Source organism: Phascolarctos cinereus, unplaced genomic scaffold (assembly GCF_003287225.1).
Source record: "Phascolarctos cinereus isolate Bilbo 61053 unplaced genomic scaffold, phaCin_HiC Scaffold_3;HRSCAF=262, whole genome shotgun sequence".
Lineage (NCBI taxonomy): Eukaryota > Metazoa > Chordata > Mammalia > Diprotodontia > Phascolarctidae > Phascolarctos > Phascolarctos cinereus.
Window position 1 is genome coordinate 224,903,690 of NW_027555736.1, and position 24,734 is coordinate 224,928,423.

Sequence of the window (24,734 nt, forward strand, 5' to 3'; positions counted from 1 at the left end):
CCTGCTCAATTTATTCACTGTACTCCAGACACATGGGACACATTCCTGATTCTTTGTCTTTGCTAATGCTATTTCTCCTGCTAGGAAGGCACCCAACCATACAGGCTCTTGATTTTCTCTAAAACAAACAAACAAATTCATTCTGTGGCCCAGTTCAAGGAACACTGGATTTGAAATCAAGTTCCCATGCACCAGTCTTGAGTTTACTATTTACTACCTGTTTGATATTGGGCATCACCTTTCTTCTCTTGGCCTAAAAAGTGCTGAGATTAGATTCAGAGGACCTGGATTCACTTTCCTAGCTTTGTCACTTACTACCTGTGTCATCTTGGGTAAGATATTTCACTTGCTATGTCCCAGTTTCCTACTCTGCGAAATGAGAGGTCTGGGCTAGATGACCTCTAAGATTCCTTCCAATTCTCCTTCCAATTCTATAATGCTGTTATCTATTTTACTTTTGGTAGGATGAAGGGGCTGGGTGATTTCTAAGATTCCTACCACTTGTAGATTCTATGACCTTATAAATCTTACCTTTTCCATGAAATCTTCCTTGATCATTGTGACCCATCACGAACTCTCCTCTGAACCCACCCTACTCCACCTCCAAATTTTGGGCCTATGGTTGCTCATCTATTACTTGTATACTGCTTTGTTTTCTTGGTTACTGTGTATATTTTCTATCCCCATCTACATTTTAAGTATTGAAGGCCAGATATAGTGTCTTACTTTTTTTTGGATCCTTCCCCTACAGCACCCTGGCACAGCATCTCACACATAGTATTTACATGATAAATTGTTTTTTAACAGGATCAAATAACAGGATACAAAATATTTGTTCAAATCCCTCCTTTGACAATTACTAGCTATATGAAAGCAGGGAAATCACTTCAGTTAGTCAACTAGCATCTATTAAATGCATACTATGGGCTAGGCACTATGCTAAGTGCTGTGAATACAAAGGTGAACAGCACCAGGAATGGTAACAGCATCAACAACAATCCCTGCTTTCAAAGAACTCACAGTCTAATGAAGGAGACACCATGCAAATAATTACATACAAAGAATATATATACATATATATGTATATATATATATATATATATATATACACACACACACACACACACACACACACACATGTGTATACACATACATACACATAAGTATATATACATACATATTTGCAGAAATCTCAGAAGGAAGACACTAAGATTAAGGAAGATTGGGAAAGGCTTCTTGTAGCATGTTAGACTTTAGATGAGATTTGAATGAAGCTGGGGGGCTAGGAGGTGGGGATAAGAATGGAAAGCCTCAGTTTCCTCATCTGCAAAATGGAGATAGTAATGCCTGTCCTACTTCCCTCAAAGTTGTGGGACTCAAATGAGATAAATAACAACAACAACAAATATTTACATAGTACTTTAAGATTTTCAAAGTATTTTACAAGTTTCATCTCATTTTATCCTTACAAAAATCCTGGCAGGTAGGTGCTATTACTATCTCCACTTTATAGATAAGGAAACTGAGGCAAACAGAGGCTAAGTGACTGTCCAGGGTCTACATGCTAGTGTCTGAGGCTAGATTTGAACTCAAGTTTCTTGATCTTAGATCCAGTCCACTATTCACTACACTATGTAACTCCTCTGTAGTTGATGAATATAAAATTCTTGGCAAACTTTAAGGCACCATATAAATGCCAATTATAACTGGTGTTATAACTGAGTATAATGGTTAGAACGTTGGACTTGGAGGTAGATAGACATGAGTTAAAATCCTGCCTCAGACATTTACTAGCTTTATGGCCCTGGGCCATGTAACCTCTCAAAACTTTTTATTCATCATTTAAAAAATGAATATTATAATGGCATTTACTTCACAGTATTCTTGGGGAATCAAATGAAATAACATATGATAAAGCCTTTATCAAAACTTGAAGCTGTATGTAAATGTCAGTTATTATTTTTATGTTTCATGTGAATTTTGTCTTATAGGACTGAGTGGGTCTTTTATAGGAAGATGCTAGCCATAGTTCATCCCACCATCATAGCATGCAATGCTGAGATTCAGGATGCAGAAATTGTAGTGTTGGGCACTACAACATGCTATAACCATTTAAGGGATTGAAAGCTTTAAGTTTCTGCTAGAGAAATGTAGAGAAATACCAGTTAGACATGGGATCCTCAAGGATGATAGTTTTAATAGGGAAGAAGAGATAGAATTAATTACCTCCTAGGCAGACCCAGTGACTCTCTCTTTTTACCCCCTTAGGCTATCTGAGGTAGTGTTTTGGGAGAGATCCAGATGGATATTTCCTTTCCCTCTTTCCTGGCTTATCATTACAGATATCTCACTTTAGGAAACTATTGTTCCAGAAAAGTAGGATGCTGTCAATATTAGTAAGGCAAAGACTGTTTTGAGGCAGTATCATATTGAGAATGGAGAACTGGCCTCCAAGCCATGAAGACCTGAGCTCTGATCCTATTTCTTACTCATATTGGCTTTGTGACCCTGAACAAGTCCCTTAACCTTTCAGGACTTCAAGACCATAAACTATAGAGAAGATGTGGACCTACATTGGTAGAAAGAGTTTCTTCATCTAGAAAACCCTATATATCAATGAAGTCACAGGTCTGGGACCTTTCCCTAAAGGCTATTTTATCATTGATTTATGTTTTCTTTTTAAAGAAGTATGTTACCCTGGGCAAGTCACTTAACCCCAATTGCCTTGCCAAAAATGCAAAAAAATAAAAAAAAATAAAGAGGTATGTTTCCCCTGAAGAAAACAAAAACAGTAGACATGAAAATGTATGGCTAAGGAAAACGTTAATTTGGTGATCAGTCCCATGGCATTCTGGGCATGCCACAGTATAAAAAAGCAAACCATTCTTATTATCAACGTCTTGCAGCAACTTCAGAGTTTTAGATCATGGTGGAACTACTCTGGTCAAAGATTTCTCTTCCACAATTCTTTTTTCTTTTCCATTCTAATCTATACCTTCTCTGAGTCATAAGAACTCCTCCTACATAGACAGATTCTTAAGTCCACATTCTTAGCTTCCAGAATTTAGTTTTTATCCCCTTTTGTCTGGATGTTTATGATCAGTATTCATTGTTCCTTCATGCCCCATTCATCCCGATCAGGAGGGACAGCACAAGAGAAGCTCTGGGAAATCATATAACTTTAATTATGTAAAGTGTTTGCCCTTAGAACCACCTGTCTCTTCTCTTAGTAAAGAGAGCTGGTCTTCTCAGCAGTGCAAAGATCTAAGACAATTCCAAAAGACCCATGATGGAAAATGCTATCAACATCCAGAGAAAGAACTATGGATTCTGCATACAGATTGAAGCATACTATTTTTCCTTTTGTTTTATTTTATTTTGTTTTTTTCTTTCTCATGGTTTTCCCCATTGGTTCTGATTCTTCTTTACAACATGACTAATGTGGAAATAAGTTTAATTATGTTTGTACATGTTTGGTCTATATCAGATTGCACACTGTCTTGGGGGGAGAGGGGAAAGAGGCAGAGAAAATTTAAAACTCAAAATCTTATAAAAGTGAATGTTGAAAACTAAAAATAAATAAATAAATAAATATTTTTTAAAAGAGGTCTGGGAGCCTTAAAAGGGGGAAATATGGAGGCCAAGGGCCTAAAGACAGCTCTAAGCAGCCAGATTCCTCTCTTTTTGGCCCCACTTTGGTCCCTCTAGATTTTTGTAGGTAAGGAATTGCCAAGTTCTTCAGATCTCCTACTTGTAGAGTCTTTTTATTTCTTTTCTCTTCCTACCACTGATCCCCATCTTCTAATCTTAAAATGCTAACACCTAAGAGAGGGAGAAGGTGTTTTCTTTTCCATTCTCCCACAAGATGGAATATTATTCTAGCTCCTAGGTTTTTTCATCTTTCTATCTTTTCTATCATCTCTATCTCTCTTTCAACACTGTAGGTCAGTCAATAAACATTTGTTAAGTGCTAACTATGTGTCAGGTCCTATCCCAAGCACTGGGGATACAGATAAAGGTGAAAGATATTACCTGCTCTCAAGAAATTTACAGTTTAGTGGGGGAGGGGGAACATCCAAACAGCTATTTACAAGCAAGCTATATACAACGATTTTTACATTTTTATGGTGGTTCCCTACTTCCACTCATTATTATGTGTCCTTGATGCTGAGACCTAAACCAGAGAAGTTGGGGGTTAATGGGAGTAGTATAGAAGGTTTGCCAGGCAGCTAGGTGGCACAGTGGATAGAGCACTGGGTCTGAAGTCAGGAAGACCTGAGTTCAAATCTGGCCCCAGATACTTACTGGCTGGGTGACTCTGGGTAAGTCACTTAACCTTGTTTGCCTCAATTTCCTTATCTGTAAAATGAGATGGAAAAGGAAATGGCAAACCACTCTAGTATCTTTTCCAAGAAAACCCCAAATAGAGTCACAGAAGAGTTGGACACAGCAGAAAAACAACTCAACAAGTAGAAGGCTTGTATTTATCATTCTCAATAGAATTGATCAAAAATACCAGGCACTGACAGTGGGTGTTGCCATCTGACCCACAATGGGAATTCCTTAGGTTCAAGCCTGATGTAAAACAAGCCATTCCTAGCTTTATCAATTACGTAAATTCGACATCCTGTATTGCCGAGCTCTAGCATGGTATGTACCTGAGGATGCCTTTTCTAGCTACCTTTTAATTTGAAGCTTGTTTTCCTCTACATTGAGCAGAACATAGTATAGCTCTTGCCCACTGGCACAATGGGCCAATGCTTCTTTGCAGGACACACTTCCTCTCATTTTCAGCTGCCCTCATCTCTCACCCACAGGAAGAAAAGGCCTCTTATCCCAGTAAGAGTCTTAACCTTACACTACCTTCTGTTCAACATTACCGGAGTGTTGAGTTTGCTTTTCCATTGTTTAGTCCTGAATACTGTGGCACAGATACAGATGAATTAGTGACAGGAGATAGCTCTAGGCAGAATGACCTTCTTTACCTGTAACTGCACCATGTCCTCACTGCTATTGACCTAAGTGTAGCTGATGCGCATATAGCAGTAGGCTTCTTACATTCATGAGTTAATTCAATAGTCTTGATCATTATTGTTTCTTACTTAGGGCACAGAGGCATCAGGTGTGCAGAGAGCTGGCCCTGGAGTCAGAGAAACCTAAGTTCAAGTCCTGCTCGTGACATGTAGTGGCTGTATAACCCTGGGAAGTCACTTAACCTATCAGTGCTCCAGGAAGCTCTTCTGAGACTATAAATAGCAGAGAGAGTGCCAACTTGCGTTGGTAGAGAAGTTTCTTCATCCCTATGCCAGTGAAACCACAGGTCCAGTTTCACTGAGTCTTGTACTGTTTAGGACAGCTGAATATTCAGTTCATCCCAGGTGTGAAAGAACAAATGCTGGGGCCAGGAGTTAGACAATCCATGATTCAATATTGACTCTTTCCATTTCTACAGCTATTTAATGAATATCCACTATTTTTAAGGTATGTTAGGGGAGCTAGACATACAAAGATGAACGTTGACACAGTCCTGTCCTCAAGGAGATAAGTATAATACAAGGCAGAGAGTGAAGGAGGAAAAGAGGAGGAACAAGGAAAGTCCTCTAGCAAGATTTGAGGAGGGAAAGAACATTTTCAGCTGTGGGCATTAGGGATCCGGGAATATTTCATGGAAAACTTAATGGACTCAATTACCACATGCACATGGATGACTTACACACACACACACACACACACACACATACACACAGATATCCATCCCTAATAATTCTCCTGAATTCTAGTTCCATATGATTAGGCTGATGGCTGGATATTTCCACCTGGATATCTCATTAACATCTCAAATTCAACACATCCAAAAAAGAATTGGCTATCCTTCTCCCCAAACCCACACATCCTCAAGACTTCTCTATTTCTGCTGAAGTTGTCACCATTTGTGAGTTACCCAGGTTCCCAAGAATGGTGTCATCTCTTGAGTCTTCCTTCTTCCTTCTTCCTCACAGCCAGTCAGTTGCTAAGTCTTGTCAATTCCACATGGACAATCTTACATATCCATCCCCTTCTCTTTACACACACACACACACACACACACACACACACACACACACACACGCACTGCTCCTATCCTAATTTAGGCCCCACTTGGATTATTACAGCACTAACTTCCTAACTGGTTTCTCTGCTTTTAGTTTCAACCCCCTCCAATACCTTTATATAACTCTTCCCGAGTAATATATCTAGCCATATCATTCCCCTGCCCAAAGATCTTCAGTGGCTTCCCACTTCCTATAGGATAAAACAAATATCCCCAGCTTAACATTTAAGGTCCTTCACAAACTGGCCCCAACTCTTGCCTTTTCACCCAACCTTATCTCATACTATTCCCTTCATACATTCTGTTTTTCACCAAAACTAGAAGTTTTTCACACTTGATACTCCATCTTCCAATCCATGCATTAGCATAAGCTATTCCCCAAGAATCCTTGCCTTCCTTCAAGACTCAGCTCAAGGGCCGTTGACTCAGTGAATATTTACCAATTCCTCCAGCAATAGTGTTCCCTCTCTCAATTTACTTTGTATTACAATTATTTTTTGGTTATCCTCTCAATAGACTGTAAGCAAATTCAGGGAAGGACCTATTTTGGTTTTTTTTACCTGGATGAAGACTGCCTGCTGTATGGACCACGGTATGTTGTTCAGTGGACAAGCTATAGTTTGTCCATCGGTATGGGTGTAAGTGGGTGTGTGTATGTATGCGCGTGTAGATATTTATTTGTTGTTGTTGTTGTTTAGTCTTTCAGTCATGTCTGACTCTTCATGATCCCATGGGCCATAGTGTGGCTGACACTTCCATGCTCTACCACCTCTTGAAGTCTGTCCAAGTTCATAGTTGTTGCTTCCATGACACTATCTATCCATCTCATCCTCTGTTGTCCCCATTTCATTTTGCCCTCAATCTTTCCCAGCATCAGGGTCTTTTCCAACAAGTCCCATCTTCTCATTGTGTGGCCAAAGTACTTAAGCTTCAGCTTCAGCATTTGACCTTCCAGTGAATAGCCTGAATTAATTTCTCTTAGTATTGACTGATTTGATCTCCTTGCTGTCCAAAAGACTCTCAAAAGTCTTCTCTGGCACCACAACTCAAAAACATCAATTCTGTGGCGCTCAGTTTTCTTATAATCCAACTCTCACAGCTATATATTGCTATTGGAAAAACCATAACTTTGACTAAATGGACCTTTGTCAGCAAGGTGATGTCTGCTTTTTCGTATGTTGTCCAGATTTGCCATAGTATATACACATTATATATAAACACAAATATATATGCATGCATACATGTATATAATTCATATATACATGCATATATGTGTGTGTGTGTGTGTGTGTGTGTGAATACACATACAAGCATATTGGACAGACACTGCAAATAGACAAGTTGGACTCAGAATTAAACAAGAAGAGGAGAGGAGACTAGATTTTTTTAATAGAACCTGTAATTTCACTGGCACAGGAACTGGTTAGTGAGGGAATTCTTTTTTACCAATGTAGATCAATACCTACTCTGCAACTTAAGATGTGCTAGGTGTTAGGCACACAAAGCCCTAGAGACACTGAGGGTCACTGAGAAGTTTTGATTGATTTTCCCAGGGTTACACAATTAGAAACGGGATTTGGACCTGTGATGTTCTAACTCTAAGGACTACTCTTTGTTTGGAATATCATGTCACTTCTCCAGGCAATTGAGGAATTGAAAAATTCTTTTAATGCCTCAAAGTTTCTCCATGAAACGAAGGCCTATCTTTTCTTAATGCTAATATTCTTCTACTGTCATTATATGGCTGCAAGCCATAGAACATTATAGTCCCTGAAGAACTGAAATTGAGGATTGCCTAAAGGGCAATAAAGATACAAATAGGTTGTGTGAGCAGGCTGCAAAACGTTGCAAATAAGAAATTATGAAGGGGAAGTAGTGCAAAGAACATTGTTTTTTATGGCCTGGTACAATAGTGAGAGAAGGCAAAACCATTAAGATAGCTCATCAGCTTCATTGGTATCCTTGTGATGTCAAGAGAAAATAAAGAAAAGCCATAAATGAACTCCCAAAGAAAAAGTTCCAGGACCAGATGGATTTATAAATGAGTTCTACTGAACATTTAAAGAACAATTAATCCCAATACTATATAAGCTATTCGGAAAAAATAGGAAAAGTTGAAGTTCTTCCACATTCTCCTTGAGATACAAATATGGTCTTGCTACCTAAACCAGGGAGAGTTAAAATAGAGAATGAAAACTATAGACCAATAACCCTAGGTAATATTGACACAAAAGTTTAAAGAAATTATTAGCAAGGAGACTGGAGCGACATATTACAAGGATCGTGCACTGGCTCTTTAACAGAAATTGTAGGGCTGGTTCAATATTAGGAAAATTATAAACATATTTGAACATTTTAATAACAAAACCCACAAAATGATTATATCAGTACATTCAGAAAATGTTTTTGACAAGCCATAATATCAACTGTTGTTAAAAATGCTGGAAAAATAGGAATAGATGTAGCCTTCCTTAAAAAATACAAGCAGTATCTAAAATGAAAAACCAGCATTAGCTATGATAAGAATAAGCAAGAAGCCTTTTCAATAAGATCAGAGGCAAAGCAAGGAGGTCCATTATCACCATCACTATTCAGTATTGTGCTAGGAATACTAGCTATAGCAATGAGACAAGGAAAAAATGAAGAAATAAGCATAGGCAATGAGGACAAAATTATCATTTTGGTTTACTTAAAGAAATGATGGTTTATTTAAAGAATACTAGAGAATTGACTAAAAAACTAAGTGAAACAAAACTTTTGACAAAGTACAAAATACACCCAAATCCAAACTTCAGCAAAACTTCAGGATATAAAAGAAGCCCCCATAAATCATCAGTATTTCTGTGTATTACCAACAAAAACCAGCAGAAAGAGATAAAAGGAAAAATTCACTTTAAAGTAAATGCAGACAGTATAAAATACTTGAGAATCTGCCTGCTAAGACACTCACAAGAACTGTATGAACATAAAATCCCATCCTTATACAAAAAAAGATAGGTCCAAATAATTGGAGAAATATTAATTTGTTCATGGGTTGCTCATGGGTAAGAGTCAGTATAATAAAAATGACAATACTATCTAAATTAATTTACTTATTCAGGCTGCACCAATTGAACTATCAAAGGGTAGCTTTATAGAGCTAGAAAAAATAGTACCAATATTCATGGAACAAAAGGTTAAGAATATAAAGGGAATTAATGAAAAAATTGGGAAGGAAAAGAGCCTAGAAGTTTCAGATCTTAAACTGTACTACAAAGCTGTAATTGTCAAAACAATTTGCTACTAGGTAAGAAGTAGAGAGGTTGATTAGGGGATCAGATTAGTTATACAATATATAGAAGCAAAAATGCACAGTAGTCTAGCATTTGATAAGCCCAAAGATCCCAGCTACTGGGGCAAGAACTTACTATTCAACAAAAACTACTGGGAAAACTTCAAAGTATCTTGGCATAAATTATATTTAGACCAAAATCTCACATGATTTACTAAGATGAACTCCAAATGGTTACATGACTTATACATAAAACATGGCATTATGAAAAAATTAGAAGAGCATACAAGAAATTAACATGTCAGATCTGTGGATAGAGGAAGAGTTCATGACTAAAAGAGAGATAAAGAAGTTCATAGGACTTGATTATATAAAGTTAAAAAGTTTTTGTAAAACAAAATCAATGCATCTAAAATTAGAAGAGAATCAGGAACTTGGGAAAAAAATTTTACAGCAAGTTTCTCTGATAAAAGTTGCATTTCCAAGATATATCAGGAAGTGATTCATATCAGTTTTCAGAAGAACAAATTTAAGCCCCTCATTGCCATATGATAAAATGCTCTAAATTACTAATAATTAGAGAAATGCAAATTAAGAAAATTCTGAGGTGTCATCTCACACTCATTTGATTGGCAAAGTTTGAAAAAAAAAGAAAAATGACAAATTCTGGAAGGATTGTGGGAAAACAGGTACATTAATGCTCTGTTGATGGAGCTGTGAATCAATCCAGTCATTCTGGAAAGCAATTTGGAACTACACCCCAAAAGCTATAAAACTGTTTATACCCTTTGATCCAGTAATACTGTTACCAGCTATATACCCAAGGAAGCAAAGAAAGAGGAAAATGACCCATATGTACAAAAATATTAATAGCAGTCCTTTTATGGTGGTAGAGAATTATAAACTGAGGGGCTGCTCATTAACTGGGGAATAGCTGAATAAGTTATGGTATATTAATGTATAGGAATACTAATTATGCTGTAAGAAATGATGGAGAGGATTTCAGAAAAAACCTAGGAAGAATTGTATGAACTGATGCAAAGCGAAGAAAGCAGAATCAGGAGAATAATTTATACAATAGTAACAACAGTATTGTAAAGATAACAACTTTGAAAGACTTAGAAACTCATATTAACACAATAATCAGCCACAGCTCCAAAGGATTCATGAGGAAACATGCTATCCACCACCAGTTAAAGAACTAGAGTCCAGTTAGAGGCTCAGAGTATAGACTGAAAGACTTTCTTTTCTTTTTCTATTTTTTGGACAGGCAATTCTAGAATTTGTTTTACTTGATACTACATATTTGTAATGGGTTTTGTTTATCTTATCTACTCAATGGGTAGAGGAGGGGGAGATGGAAGGAAGTAAATTCAGATACAACTGAATTTAGAAAACAGAGAAAATAAGGAAGGTTGGTCATGGAGGGTTGCAATTGCATCTTTGAACAGAATGTTCACAATAATGTGATCGAAGATATATTTATGTATCCCTAAAGCACAACACAGGGCCTTGCACATAGAAGGCATTTAATATATGTTTTTTAGTTGAACTAAATTGAATTGAAGAGGTGGCACTTGCCAGCATAGGCTATGGTAAGCACAGGGTAAGGTGAGACTACATCTTTAACTTCTCAAGACTTTCCAAAGTCATTCCCAATTGCTTTCCTTCTCTGGGAATGATGAGGCCTTATACAATAATTTCATAGCTAAGGAGACTATTCCATTTCCTTAAAGGAAGGCCATATTGCGTTTCTTGTAGAAGGGTAAAATGTGCAATCTTAGTGTGTCCTAAACAGCTGAATTGGGGTCGAAAGTAAGATTTTCTCTTTTGCCAGGGGGCCCAGTAGGCAAGAGAGAGAAGGAAGAGGAGTGCTTACCTTGATCACCGTTAAAGCAAGTGGTGACTTGACTGACTTACAGACAGTACCTGCCACTTCACCATAAATCACATCTAGCTCAGGATGAATAAAGAAGACTCCATCTAGCTGTTTCACAAATTCTTCAGTCACCAACACATTCTGATGGAGGAAGGAAAAGAGAGGGGACATAGATCACAGAAAAGCACTGAAAAGACACTCTCTCTTTTTCATTTATAAGTTTGCTTTTTTTGGTGAATCAATCAATGAATGAGCATATATCAAGTGTATGCTACATGTTTAGTTGTGTCTCAGCTGGGCACCAAGAATACAAAGACAAAATGAAACAGGTCCTGCCTTCAAGGGTCTTCTGTTCTAGTTAGGAGAGACCACATACACATGTATAGGTGTGTACAAAATAGATGAAAGATAATTTTGAGGAGAAGGGAACTAGCAGCTGGGGGATCAGGAAAGTCTTCATTTAGAAGGTGGCCCTGAGACCTGAAAGAAACTAAGGTTTCTAAGAAACAGAGATGAGGAAAGAACGCATTCCAAAGAAGCACAGGAGACAGGTCGGGCAAGGGCGTGAAAATGGAAGTTGGAGTATGTGAGAATTAGTGTAAGGTGGAGTATGAGAAATAGGAAGATCAGTTTGGTTGGACCACAGTATGGAGGAAGGATAATAAGTCTAAGTTTGGTCAGGTAGGTTGGGGTCTGATTGAGAAGATCTTTGAATGGCAAACAAGAATGTCTATCTGATCTTGGAGAGGAGCTCCTGGAGTTTATTGAGTAGGGCTGGGACATGGGAAAGCCTGTGCTTTAGGAAAATAATTTTGACAGTTATGTGGAAGAGTGGGGAAAAGTTTGAGTTGGGGATTCCAAATAGGAGGACACCTCAGTTGTTTATGTGAAAGGTGATAAGGTCACAAGGGTGGTGGCTGTGTGATTGGAGAGGAGGAGACAATGGGAAAGATGCTATGTAGAAAGTACAAGATTTGGCAACTGATTAGAGATGTGGAATGAGGGATTTAACTTGAAACACAGAGCTTTAAAAATATCTTTAACATACAGAGATCCAGAACAATGTAAGGGTGAGGACTTTCTCTTCTTCTTCTTCTTCTTCTTCTTCTTCTTCTTCTTCTTCTTCTTCTTCTTTTCTTCTTCTTCTTCTTCTTCTTCTTTGTCTGAGGCCGGATTTGAACCCAGGTCCTCCTGACTTCAAGGCCTGAGCTCTATCCACTGCAACACCTAGCTGTCCCAGGGTTACTTCTTTATCTGTCCTATTCCATTGTCTTTCTTTGTTTCCTCCTTCCTGTACTTGTGCATCTTTTTTTCCCCTTTGTGAAAGGCAGAATGAGTATAGTGATACTCTATTCACTGTACCACCTAACTGCCTCTATATGATCAGTGTGACCTTGGGCTAGTCATATAACCTTTCTAAATCTGTTTTCTAATTTGCAAAATAGTGGGAGTGAGCACTTGGCAACACATAATTAATGAGGAACTTCAATGAAGAACAGGAGTAAAAGATGTAATCAGGGAAATGTGTATGCTACAAAAAAACAAAGTATGGCCACATTGTGAGAGCAAAGGGTGACAGGTAAATGGTATCCTCTGGATGTTGGGAGTAAGTAAAGAAGGCCTCCAACACACTGGTTAGATTCTTTCTAGAAAACTAATGGGAGACCATACTCATGCTAGGCAGATATAGATGGGTTGCCATCTATATTGTTGGAGGGATCACAGACATGTTTAAGTATTTAAGTAAATGGGGATGGAGTAGTATCATGATGTACGGGACAAAGGGCTATCTTCAGAGTCAAGAAGGTCTGGATTCAGGCTCCACCTCTGACATGTGCTGTGTGATTCACGGAAAGTCAAATGACTTCTTAGTGCCCAAGGCAACTCTCTGAAACTGAATACATCTGCATTGGTAGAGGGAGATTCCTCACTAGTAGTTCTCCTTGCTAATGAAATCACGGGTCTGGCCTCTCCTAAACACATGGTGACATTTAAATCCAAGATGACTAGAGGATTGGATCAAGAGTCAAGAAATCTGAGTTCACACTAGCAACTTGTGGGACTTTGAGGAAATCAGTTGACCCCTCTGGGTCCCCTTTACCTTATCTGTAAATATTGATAACTACTTTGCTTACCTTACCAGACTGGCATAGGGTTCATTAAGATGATATACCTGAAATTGTTTTGGAAAAAAAGGGGGGAGCCCTGCAGTGCTCCTCAAATCCCATTATGTAGGCAACTGCCTACTCTGTCAATATGTTAACCTGGGCTGGTAGAGTCACCTACTGAGATGTTGATCTCCTCCAATCTGCTTTTGGTGTTCTTCTTGACAGACAAGACAAGTGACAGTGCCCCTTCCACAGTCATAGGATTTTGGGACATCTGCAGGAGAAATGAAACAGGAGAAGGTTGAAGTTGGGTAAAGATTCATCATTCATTCATCTAGCAAACTTTTATTACAATATAATGCAGTTTAGAATGAGAAAAGTGAATAGGAAATGTCAAACAGAATCATGAGAGACTGAAAAGTGAGAATATCATCTCAAGCTGGGGGAAATCATTGAAGACTTAATGAAGGAGGTGGCTCTTGAAAAGACTGAGATGAAAAGTGTATGAGTATCAGACATAAGACAGGGTGTCTGTGAATGGAAAGACTCAGCAGAGGGCAAGATAAAGATGGGGAACAGCTAGTAGTCCACTTTGGCTGGAGTGTAGAGTGCATGAAGGGGAAAAAATGCTGAAAAAGTGATTTTACATTGATCTGGTCTCCTTAGCTAGGAATGTCTTTTCAGGGCTAAGCTCGCTTGGTTTACCCTATGGTGTCCACTTTTTCATCAGTATGGAACTATTTTTTTTGTATATGGACATTTTGGTTGTTAAAAAAGGCAACAAAAAGAGCATTTGTGAAGGGAATACTCATAAAAATAAGCTTCACAAGAAACACAATTCCTTCATTAAAAATTCTTGAGGAGAAATAGGCTGTTCTGAAGACCTGAGAGAAAACTTCTCTTCAGATGAATGCACTTAGAGGATCTCTTTGAAGGCTGGGCACTGAGTTAAAGATGGCTGCAAGATATTATGGTCCATTGGTTCATTTTTTTTTGTTGTTCAGTCATTTTAGTTGACTCTGACTCTTTATGACCCCATTTGAGGTTTTCTTGGCAAAGATACTGGAGTAGTTTGCAATTTCTTTCTCCAGTTCATTTTATAGATGAGGAAACTGAGGCATATAGGGTTATGTGACTTTCTTAGGGTCACACAGCTAGTAAGTGTGTGAGGTGAGATTTAAATTCATCAAGATGAGTCTTCTTTGACTACAGGCCCAGTACTTTATCCACTGTGCCCTTCCATTGGCTTATTTACATATGAGCTATTTTCAAAGTTTTGAAGGCTATAACTGAGAAATTAGGGATACTGTTCTAGCATGGATTATATTATATAATTAAATAAGCATTTTTGGAGGCATATGTATCAGAAAGATGAATTTCACATCATAAGTTAGAGATGGGTCACTGCTTATGAGGAGGCCCTGATCGGAGGTATTATTAATCATTGGAGAAAAGGTAGGAAATTGCCAGATGAAGATAGAAGCAGGTGAAGAAGTTCATCACAGAAGGACTTTGGAACAGAAGACACTGAAAATGTAGATGGTAACAAGAACTGAAGTGATACACAGTCTTTGCAGTTGTTTTTTCTGGGAGCCATTCTGATTGGAAGAAAGACATTACTTTGCTGAGAGCTGACTGGCTGTAGAAAGAATGAGTTAGCTGAGAGAGCTGACTGAAGCTAAATAGGCTCTATAGCTGCTGGAATATGATTAGAGAGCTGAATCCTGCTGCAGTGTGAAAAGCTGTCTGGATTTATTGTTCTCTTGAATTGCCTACAACCTGAAAGAGGGGAAACTTATCAGGGGTGCCTGTGTTTACCTTTCCTGTCCACTACAGCTAAAGGTGGAGGGAAGAGAAAGGGAAAGAGGCTTTGTTGCTGTTTAGATTGCAGCTGATATATTTTTGCTAAAAGAACTCAACATTTTCTCAACATCCTGATAAGGGTGGCTGTATAATAAAAGTGTTTGATGCTGCTTCAAAAGCCCCAAAGTAGCAGAAAAGTAGCCTTGACCAACAGAAGAATTATGAGGAATAGAAGGAAGCAGATAGCAAAGAAGCAGTTTTGTCCCACAAGTGACACGTGGTACAAAATGTTCTCTAAAGAGATAAAGGACATTAGGGTCTGCCATCCTGAGTCATGAGTTATCTGGGCACATAGATTTCCCTGCTCATGTGCTACTCTGCCAGGTTTCATATGTGCATTTCTGGCATTGTATGCATTAGTAGGACAGTATGACCCAAATTTATGACTCTATTTTTATATTTTGACTATTCCTACTTTTGCCTTTTATCAACTAAAGGTAACAATTATTCTTGTTTTCTGCCTTCTTTTGAGTAAATGTTGTTATTATAATTGCTTTGGCCTTTTCTTGAGTAAAGGTTATATTTATTTCCCCCCTCTTGCCTTAGTAGCTATTTTATTTTGAGTCAACAGTTTTGAGTCAATGAATGGTTTTGTATAAATAAGAAGTATACCAGTGGGGGCTTAGGAGTTACAATGGTGAGTCCTGAGAATGTATCTTCCTTATGTGAAGGTTATCCCTAGGACTCTGAAAGTTTAAGTTGTAGAAGTATGGGTGAGAATGTGACCAGTCCCATCCCTCTATGGGAAAACCCTCAAATTTGTTAATGTGAAGCCAGACTGGGGGGAGTGAGCCAGCTGAGAGGGAGTGAGGAAGTGAGAGAGAGAGACAGAGACAGAGACAAAGAGAGAGACAGAGAGAGACAGAGACAGGGAGACACAGAGACAGACAGAAAAGAGAGAGAGACAGAGAGACAGAGAGAGAGAGAGAGAGAGAGAGACAAAGGGAGAGAGAAGATACCAGTGCCATGGGACATCTTTGGGGGCATTGCCTCTTCTCTCCTCCTCTCCTCTTTCCCTCTCCTTTCTTGGTTGCGCTCTGTTGATGCTCAAGGTAGAACTTGTGTTTTGGGTATGGGTTGTTATTGTTGTTGTTTTTATTGTTCATTCTTGAAGAGGACGAATGACATTGTGAGGGTGATGACTTAACTTGCACATGTGGGTAAAATAGCTCTTATCTGTACATTGATGCAGTTTCATGTTCAAGCTCAGGTAAAATTAGCCCAGTTGGGCTAATCTGCCAGCCCCAGGTCTATACTGGCTACCCAGTGTGACAGAAATTTTCTAATTCACTAAATTCTAACTTCTATTCTCTTTCTACAAAGACAATAGGGGGTCCCATTCTCCCCTCTCCTCCCCTCCCCTCTCTTTCATCTCTTTCTAGCAGTCAGAAAAGTTTCCGCATTTTTGAATTAGCATGCACAAGCTAAGCCAGAACTGCACAGATGAATTTTTTTTTGGTCTATGGCAAAGAAGTATTCACACCTTCCACAGTAAGAAACAGCCCAGCACCCAAATGTCAAAACTTGAGCCTGAGCTCTTCCTCACTACTGCTCTCTAATGAGTGGGAGGAGCCACCTCAGATGACACTCAGGGATGCATTAGCCAGCAGAGTCTGAGGTCGGATTTCCTCATAGGCATGTTGTTCTCACAGTGACTTGTCTGACTAGACCCAAGTCCTTAGTTCACTCCTGTAACGATCCCATGGATAAACAAGGAGGGGCTCCCTAGAGACCTGTGCTCTCTGGGGAACCATGGAAATGGAACCATGGAAATGCCGCAGACAGAACTTTCCCCCTTTGTGGTTGGATCCCAAACAAGGCGCCACACAAAATTCACGCAAGAGTTAGGGTACTTGATTCTACTGTTAACTGGTGTATAGAAGCTAGGCTGATTCCTTGGCTCTATCTTAGTCTGTGATCCGTGATCACAATAATGCTATAGCTGCTTGGGCATGCCTAGAAACAATGCAGCCAGTTTGACATTCCCTGGCAGTGATGAGATTCTGCCATGGCTTTCTCAGCTTTTAACACGTGTCCGTAATTACATCCCTCAGGTTGCAATTATGGACACCTGCCTAAAGGGCACTTGGCATATGCTTCCCGGCACTAATAAATGCAAGCTCTTTAGTGGCATACCACTAGGAAAGGGTGGTCAAGAGTTTGCTGGACTTGCAATCCATAAGCACCATGGAAATAACAAAGCTTACCTAGCACCTACTTGACAAGAATAATTAGTTAAAATAATAATAGCTACAATTTACCCATCGATTTAAGGTTCATAGAGTGCTTTACATATGTTATCTCATTCGATCCTCACAACAACCCTGAGTAGGAGATGGTATTATTATTCCCATTTTGCAGATGAGGAAATAGGCTGAGAGAGTGATTTGTCCAAGTCATGCAGCTAGCAAGTTATCTGGAGCAAGATTTGAAATCTGTCTTCCTGACTCAGTCTAGTAGCCCTTTATCCACTAATAGGAAGTATCAGGTAGCATGCTGGATTGATTTCCTTCCTCTCTTCCTATGACTGACCTCGCAAGGAGAAGCTTTCAGCCTATGTCTCAGGGTTTCTGTCTTGTTCGCTCCTTTCCCATCCAACTGAATGCACATTTCCCGTTATTTGTCCTGGGTGTGATCAGTGGCATTTGCCCCAAGAGCAATCATGCCTCCTTATGGCTTTGCTCCATGGATTGTGAGGCATGTCTAACCTTGCCTTTCCTGAAGTGATATCACAGATAGTGCTGACTTCTAGTTAATGACCTCAGATCCCATTTATTTGTGCCCACTGACACCCAATGATCCAGGTCCAGGTCAGACAACTTTACCTTTAAAATTCTGAGAGTTTCGTTGAGCTCTAGTCCCTTGCCCAGCTTGATGGCCCCTTCGTTGTTCAGGTGGTTGTTGCTGATATCCAGGTAGGACAGAGTAGAGTTGACTTTGAGCGCATCCCCCAGGGCCTGAGCCCCTTCATTACCAAAGGCGTTCCAAGAAACATCCAAAATCTTCAGGGTAACATTGACCTCCAGGGAAAGGGCAGAATAGCACAGCAGTCAAGGTTGTATGTGGCACGTCAGTTGATGAGTACTGATTTATACCCCCTTCTCCATAGCTATCTACCCCACTTCACTAAGATCCTATAGCAACCAGAGGGACAAAACCAGAAAGAATTTGCCTTCTCCGGATACGTCCTTCTTGTGCCCAGGCTCTTAAGCACCTGGACTTCCAACTAGGAGCTTAGCCAGGCCCTGGTGGTTGCTATGGGTTGATTTTTTGAGACTGACTCAATATCATTGCCTGGGCCTCCATCAGAGTGAGTTTCCCTACACCAGGGATGCATTTCTAATACATGAAGACTTGAACTAAATGGCGAATGTACTTAGCATTAATCTCTTTACTGTTTACCTGAGAAAGAGCATGCTGATGGAGACTGTTAGCACACCAGGGAAGGCAATGCATTGGAACGACAGAGATGGGAGGAGAGCAGATATGGCAATTTGCTTTCAGAGAATGCTGCAGGATTCTGCCCTCACAGAGGTTGCTTGCGAATATATTTAAGTGGGAGGCTTGATCCAATGCTTTGCCATTGTATGGGAGAATGGACTATTACAATTTTTCAGGGATATAGAACATTACAGTATAAAGTGAAAAGGAAAGGGGGAAAGGACCTGCCTTTTTTCTATCAGTGTATACTAGTATACATTGGTATGCTGATCTCCAACAGGAGGCAGCCAAGGGAGTGAGGGGCTTGTGGGTTTACTCCTTAGGGTACTTTGTGTTTCTGTGGCCAAACTAATCTGCTGCACCAGAGTCTGGACACAGTCAACATGGTCAGTGAGTGGTCTACAATGACTATATATTCCGATTGAGTGGAAGCTAAGCATCTGACAGAACTAGGGGTTCTATCTACTAGGGGTTAGAAGCACAACAGAGACCTAGTATTATGATAACTGTCCAGTCTCGGGTACCTGAAGAGAAGAGCAAAGAAAGTGATGATGATGATGATGATGATGATGATGATGATGATGATGATGGTGACACGGGACTGGGAGATGCATTGGGCCCCTTCCCAGGACCCTACTCACCACCATTTGAGACAGCACCTTACCCGGAGACTGTGACACAATGACAAAGCCCCCTTCAAGTTCAGTTGGTTCCAGCTGAGGTTCAATGTCTGCAGTCCTTCATTGAGGACTGAGGATGAGAAGATATTTTCACATCAAACATATCCAACAGTGTCACATATCCAAGTTACCATGCTTTATACAAAGGTATTACCCAGCATATGTCCCAACTGCTCTCCTCCCTTCTCAGAAAATTCATTGTGGCTGAGGTCCAGGACCTTGATTTGGTAATTAGACTGGGGAAAGAAATAGTGGAGGGTAGGTACTATTACTTTTTCTTTCTTTCTTTTTAACCTACTTCCACTTTTCATCTACTTAATGAAAAGGAGAGGGGATGTTACAGGGTGATCTCAGATCTTGGTCATTTCTTTTTTTAAAAACATATTTTATTTCCCCCCAATTACATGTAAAAACAATTTTAAAATTTATTTCTTAAAACTCTTCAGTTCCAATTTTTTTCCTCCCCTTTCCCCCTCCCCCCATCATTGAGAAGGTAAGCAATTTGACATAGGTTATACAAGTGCAGTCATGCAAAACACATTTCTATATTAGTCATGTTGTGAAATTGGTCATTCCTTTTCAATGAATGATGGCTGGTAGAAGAATTTAGTGCTTCTAGGAAGATACTGTGGTTTGACTTTATCCAAAGATGGAAGTGAGGGGAGATGACATAATGACTACCTTCCCTGAAACCAGGCCAGTGGGACTTACTCTTTTGCTTAGCAGTTGCCTAGCTCTGCCAATGATCTTCATGGCTTGACTTCCAGAGATTTGTCATTAAATAAACACTGGTACTATGCCCAGTGGATGCACTGTACTAGGTGCTAGGCAAGATAGAAAGATAAGCAAGATATACTCCTTGCCCTCAAGGACTTCATAATGTAATAGAACAATCAGACATGTTCACAGATAGATCAAATGATAGTTAGAAGATGCTAAGTATGTAGGAGGGCTCCAAAGGAAGATGAAATCATCTGGTAAGTAGTAGAACTAAAACTGGAACTTGTCTTCCCCTTCAAAACCAGTGCTCTTCCCACTATGCCTTGCTGTCTCTTAGTCAGCAGGGAGTGGGGATAGGTGGTAGGGTGTCTCTCAAGTGTAGGGGAAGAGGCAGAAGGGAGAATATGTTTCAGTAGCTTCCTAATTTCTTACCATAAGTGCATTGCAGAACATCTGGGCTGTATCATCATTGAAGTTATTCCCTGCAATGAAGAAGTTGCATGGATGGAATTCATTGGGCATCTAACTTCCCCCCACACTCTTCTTCTGGTCTCCCTCCCCAACACCCCTTGTGCCTCTCTTTCTCTAACACTTCCCACCACCAAGGAGATCCTACTCCTGCCAGCAGCATTTTTATTCATTGGGGATGACAGGGAATGGAGAAGAGTGATGCTGAAAAAGGAGACAGAAGCAAAAATGGATCCACATGATCAATATCGTCATTTCTCTTCTTTCTCTATCCCCACTTGGGTCATTCTGGGAGCTCTCTGGGGTAGTGTACAACACTCTACCCTTCAAAATGGCAGCATTAGTCCCACATCTGGGTCCCACCTGAAACCACCTCAGTCTTTAGCTTTTTCTCCATAACCCTTCATTGGTGTGAAGAAGTGAACTTCCAGTTATTCTGCTGCTAGGTTTGTCTCTGGGATGCCAAATAATCTTCGACTGATTCTTTTCATGACACAGATGGACTTTTGAGGGGTACCAGGTCCCCACAGCCAGGTACCTTTGTCTCTTCCCTACCTTTCCAATTTCTTTTTATGTGTTGTCTTCCTGCATTAGTAGGTAAGCTCCTTTAGAGGACACACTGTCTTCCTATTTGCATTTGTATTTCCAGCACTTAGAATATGGCTTAGCACATGGTAGGTACTTAATAAATGCTTGGTGACTAACTACTGACCAATTGCTTTGTCATGTAGAAGCACAGAGGGTTCAAGAACCTATTCTCTTATCTCATCCTTTGCTTCCCCCCTCCATACCCTGATCTTGAACTTCACCTGCAAGTTGAATTGACCAGAGTGAAGAAGTATTTTCCAAGAGAAAATCTGTGATAATTTTGGCCCCTGGAGAATCCAAGTGATTGTTGGAGATATTCTAAAAGGCAAAACAAATGAGAAAAATACAGCAGATTGCCACTATCACTAACACATGCAATGTGATAGAAAAAAGAGGGCATCAGAAGACCTGTGTTCTGAGTCTGCTGTTTAACCGTGACCATTGACCTCTCTGAGCTTCAGTTTAATCATCTGCAAAATGAGATTGGATTATATGACCTTTAAGGATCTTCCCTTCAAATCCTACAATCATATGAAGGTGGCCAGGGTATTTTTTTACCTGAGGTCTATAAGGAGGAGATGGAAGCTAAGAGAGGCCTGCAGAAATTAAAATGCTTTATTTTTCAAATGATTTGTCACTCATTGCCTTTGAAAGATTTTTCAACAAGGAAATGGACAATGAGGTCAAGATGCCCATTAATGCCGCCTGAAATCTGGGCAGGAAGAGCTTGTTAGAGCATTCCACTGGAAAATCAGACAAGAGCTCCATGGACTTCCTCCAGTACATCAGGCCCTAATATGAACGTAGCCCCAAAGGAGAGGAGCCAATGGTGGGTGGTGGTAAGGCTGGTGGCAAACTCTGGGTTTGGCCGGCACTGCCATGGCCTGATCTGCATTGGGTTTTGAAGCCTTGGCTCAGATAGAAGGAAAAACTGAAAGGAGGACAGTATACCAGTTCTTGAATGTAGTAATTCTCATGTAGCATCTGCATCAGGGCCAAGGCACCTTCTTCCAGGATCCAATTGTCTTCTAACTCCAGGCGGGTGATAGTTGTATTGGACTTGGGCCATCATGTGGGAAAGGACAAAAAAAAGAGTCAGTAGCATTACCCATTCCCCAAGCACAACCAGAACTCAACTTTACACTTGAACCTTCTGTTCACATCTGATGAAGCTTAATAAGGGCATGAACTTTTAGGGGGTAGGGGGAAGAGCTAGGGAACATGAATTCAAATCTCACACTCTCTTTCTGACCTTGGACAATTCATTTTTACTTCTCTGGGCCTCGGATTCCTCATCTGTAAAACGGGGAGGTTGGACCACGTACCTTCTGACAGCCCTCCAGCTCTGATCCTCCGAGGCAGCCAGGGAATGTGATAGAGGGTGTGCCAGACTTGGAGTCAAAAGCCCTAAGTTCAAATGCTGCCTCAGATGCTCATTCTATGACCTTTAACTCTTTTCATCTTCAAGTTTCCTCCTCTGTAAAATGGATCTAGTGATAGCATCTAACTTGAGGATTTGTTGTGAGGATGAAATGAGATAATATATTTGAAGTACTTTGCAAACTTTAAGGCATTACATAAATATTAGCTATTATTATTAACTATATAAGCTGTGAATAATATGGGAGAATCCCATGGTAGTATTTCCATATTATGGTAATAATGGCAATAATATGGTAATATTTCCACATATAGAGTATAAGTCTTGTTAGACTTACATGGGATCCTCCATTGAAAAAGATGGGAATATTTGCAGAGATGGGGGCCTATGGATACAAAACACTGCATATACCATTAGATTCTGTTGACACATTGGTTAGTTGTACTGAAGTGCTTCTCCCCTTCCCCACACATACCTTTTTATTTTTTGTGACAAGGGGTGGCTTTTAGGGAATGTGAGAGAGAAGAATATATCCAGGAAGGAAGATGAGATAAAAACAAAAGTGATCGATAACATTTTTTTAGAGAAAGGGTATGAGGAGAATTTGAAGACTGTTTGCAAGAGCCCCTAAAGTGATTAAAGGACTAGACAATAAGAACTTAGAGAAGAGACTCAAGGGATTCCTAAGTTTTAGTTTCTTCATTTGTAAAATGGGTATAATAATACTTGTACCATGTATTTCACATGGTTGTTGTGAGAATCCAGGGAAATACTGTATATAAAATCTCCATATAACTAATCATAAATTTAATCATAAAAAAGCATGAATGGACCCATGATCTCATTGATATGATCACTCTGTTGACCAGTATGGATGGTAACACATCTTCACTTATTCATACTGCCCAATCCTTGTCTATATCCTTTCATAAATTCTTCATAGAGAATCTACCCAAAGCTCTGGAGGTCTTCCTCTAGGTTTGTTTTTTTTAAACATTTTATAAGTACCATGGTAGGACTCAGGTTGTCCATGTATTATGTTTTAGATGTGTGACCAGCCCACTTCTTTTTTTGGAGAAGCATTTCTTTGTGTTACTTCTTATGTGGAAATCATCACCTACAGTAATTTGTGACAGCCTATCCATAACCACCATGTGTGTGGCTCTCCATTAACCCTTCATGATGCTCACAATTTTGATTATTCAGAGTTCATGGTATTCCAGGATTTGTAGTAATAAAAGGTTGCCAGGAGAATCTTTTTTTTGGTCCAGACCCATGATTTCATTCATGTAGGGAGCTCTACCTTTAATTAATGCTAATCAGTAAGTATTTTGCAACTTATGATCTTAGAGAACAGTCTGAATGACTTGTCCAGGCTCACCTAGCTGCTAAGTATCAGAGGTGGGATGTGAACCTAAGTCATCCGACTCCAGAGTCAATTCTCTATCCACTCCACCATGCTACCAATCTACCAGGAGAATACAGATACTTAAGTGATGGTGTTTTGACTCAGAGAATAGCTTGAGATCATTGAAAATGGGTAAAGTTTGCCATATACAATCTAGCCCACTTTCTTTCTGTTTTAATTTTGGGACCAACTCATTGTCAATCTGCAGTGACTACCTAAGATCGATCAATCGATTGATCTATCTATCTATCTATCTATCTATCTATCTATCTATCTATCTATCTATAGATATAACTATAGATAGATAGAAATAGATACACATGTACATACATACATGCATACATATATACTGATTCAATTGGCTGACCATTCAACAACTATGACCATGAAAGTCATCCCTTGATTTTTCCTGTGTGGATTGTTAGGCAATTCTCTTTTGAATGTCCATAGATCTCATTGAAGAGGTCCTGTGGTATTCGGGGCTTGATGTAATACGCAGAGTGTCATTCACAAATAAGAGTGTCTAGAGGGCCTCCCCTCTCTTTTTCCACTCGTACTCTTAGCTAGACATCTTTGGTAACCCTCTTTTTTATGCCTCATTCAGTATTGATGTAGTATAGAACAAACCTTTGCGTCCTTCCCAGGTCATGGTCCCCTGCTCTTCCATTTGAGCTCCTTGAGTGTTTTAGAAAGTAGTCTTGGGTAATTTGAATCAACTCGCCCAGCTGGCCCTGGAATGGCTCCGGAGTATGAGAGACAATTGGGAGGAGAAGCGGGGAGTCTCCCTTGCTTCTTGTGGCTTAGGGGGAAGATTCTTGAAGGACGAAGGGGGAAGG

General features: G+C 39.7%; 2 protein-coding genes across 2 annotated transcripts in view; one reads left to right on the forward strand and one right to left on the reverse strand.

The window, feature by feature from the left end:
* ANGEL1 (angel homolog 1) overlaps positions 1-24,734 on the forward strand; it is a 98,474-nt gene that overhangs the window by 35,345 nt on the left and 38,395 nt on the right. The gene's annotated exons all lie outside the window — the stretch shown is intronic.
* LRRC74A (leucine rich repeat containing 74A) overlaps positions 1-24,734 on the reverse strand; it is a 52,433-nt gene that overhangs the window by 13,399 nt on the left and 14,300 nt on the right. Inside the window, exons 4-11 of the mRNA XM_020986218.2 lie at positions 22,061-22,168; positions 21,331-21,427; positions 20,486-20,535; positions 19,488-19,569; positions 19,318-19,403; positions 18,038-18,232; positions 13,528-13,623; positions 11,242-11,382 (exon numbers count right to left, since the gene is read on the reverse strand). Coding sequence (XP_020841877.1) covers positions 11,242-11,382; positions 13,528-13,623; positions 18,038-18,232; positions 19,318-19,403; positions 19,488-19,569; positions 20,486-20,535; positions 21,331-21,427; positions 22,061-22,168 — 855 coding nt within the window. The remainder of the gene's footprint in view (positions 1-11,241; positions 11,383-13,527; positions 13,624-18,037; positions 18,233-19,317; positions 19,404-19,487; positions 19,570-20,485; positions 20,536-21,330; positions 21,428-22,060; positions 22,169-24,734) is intronic.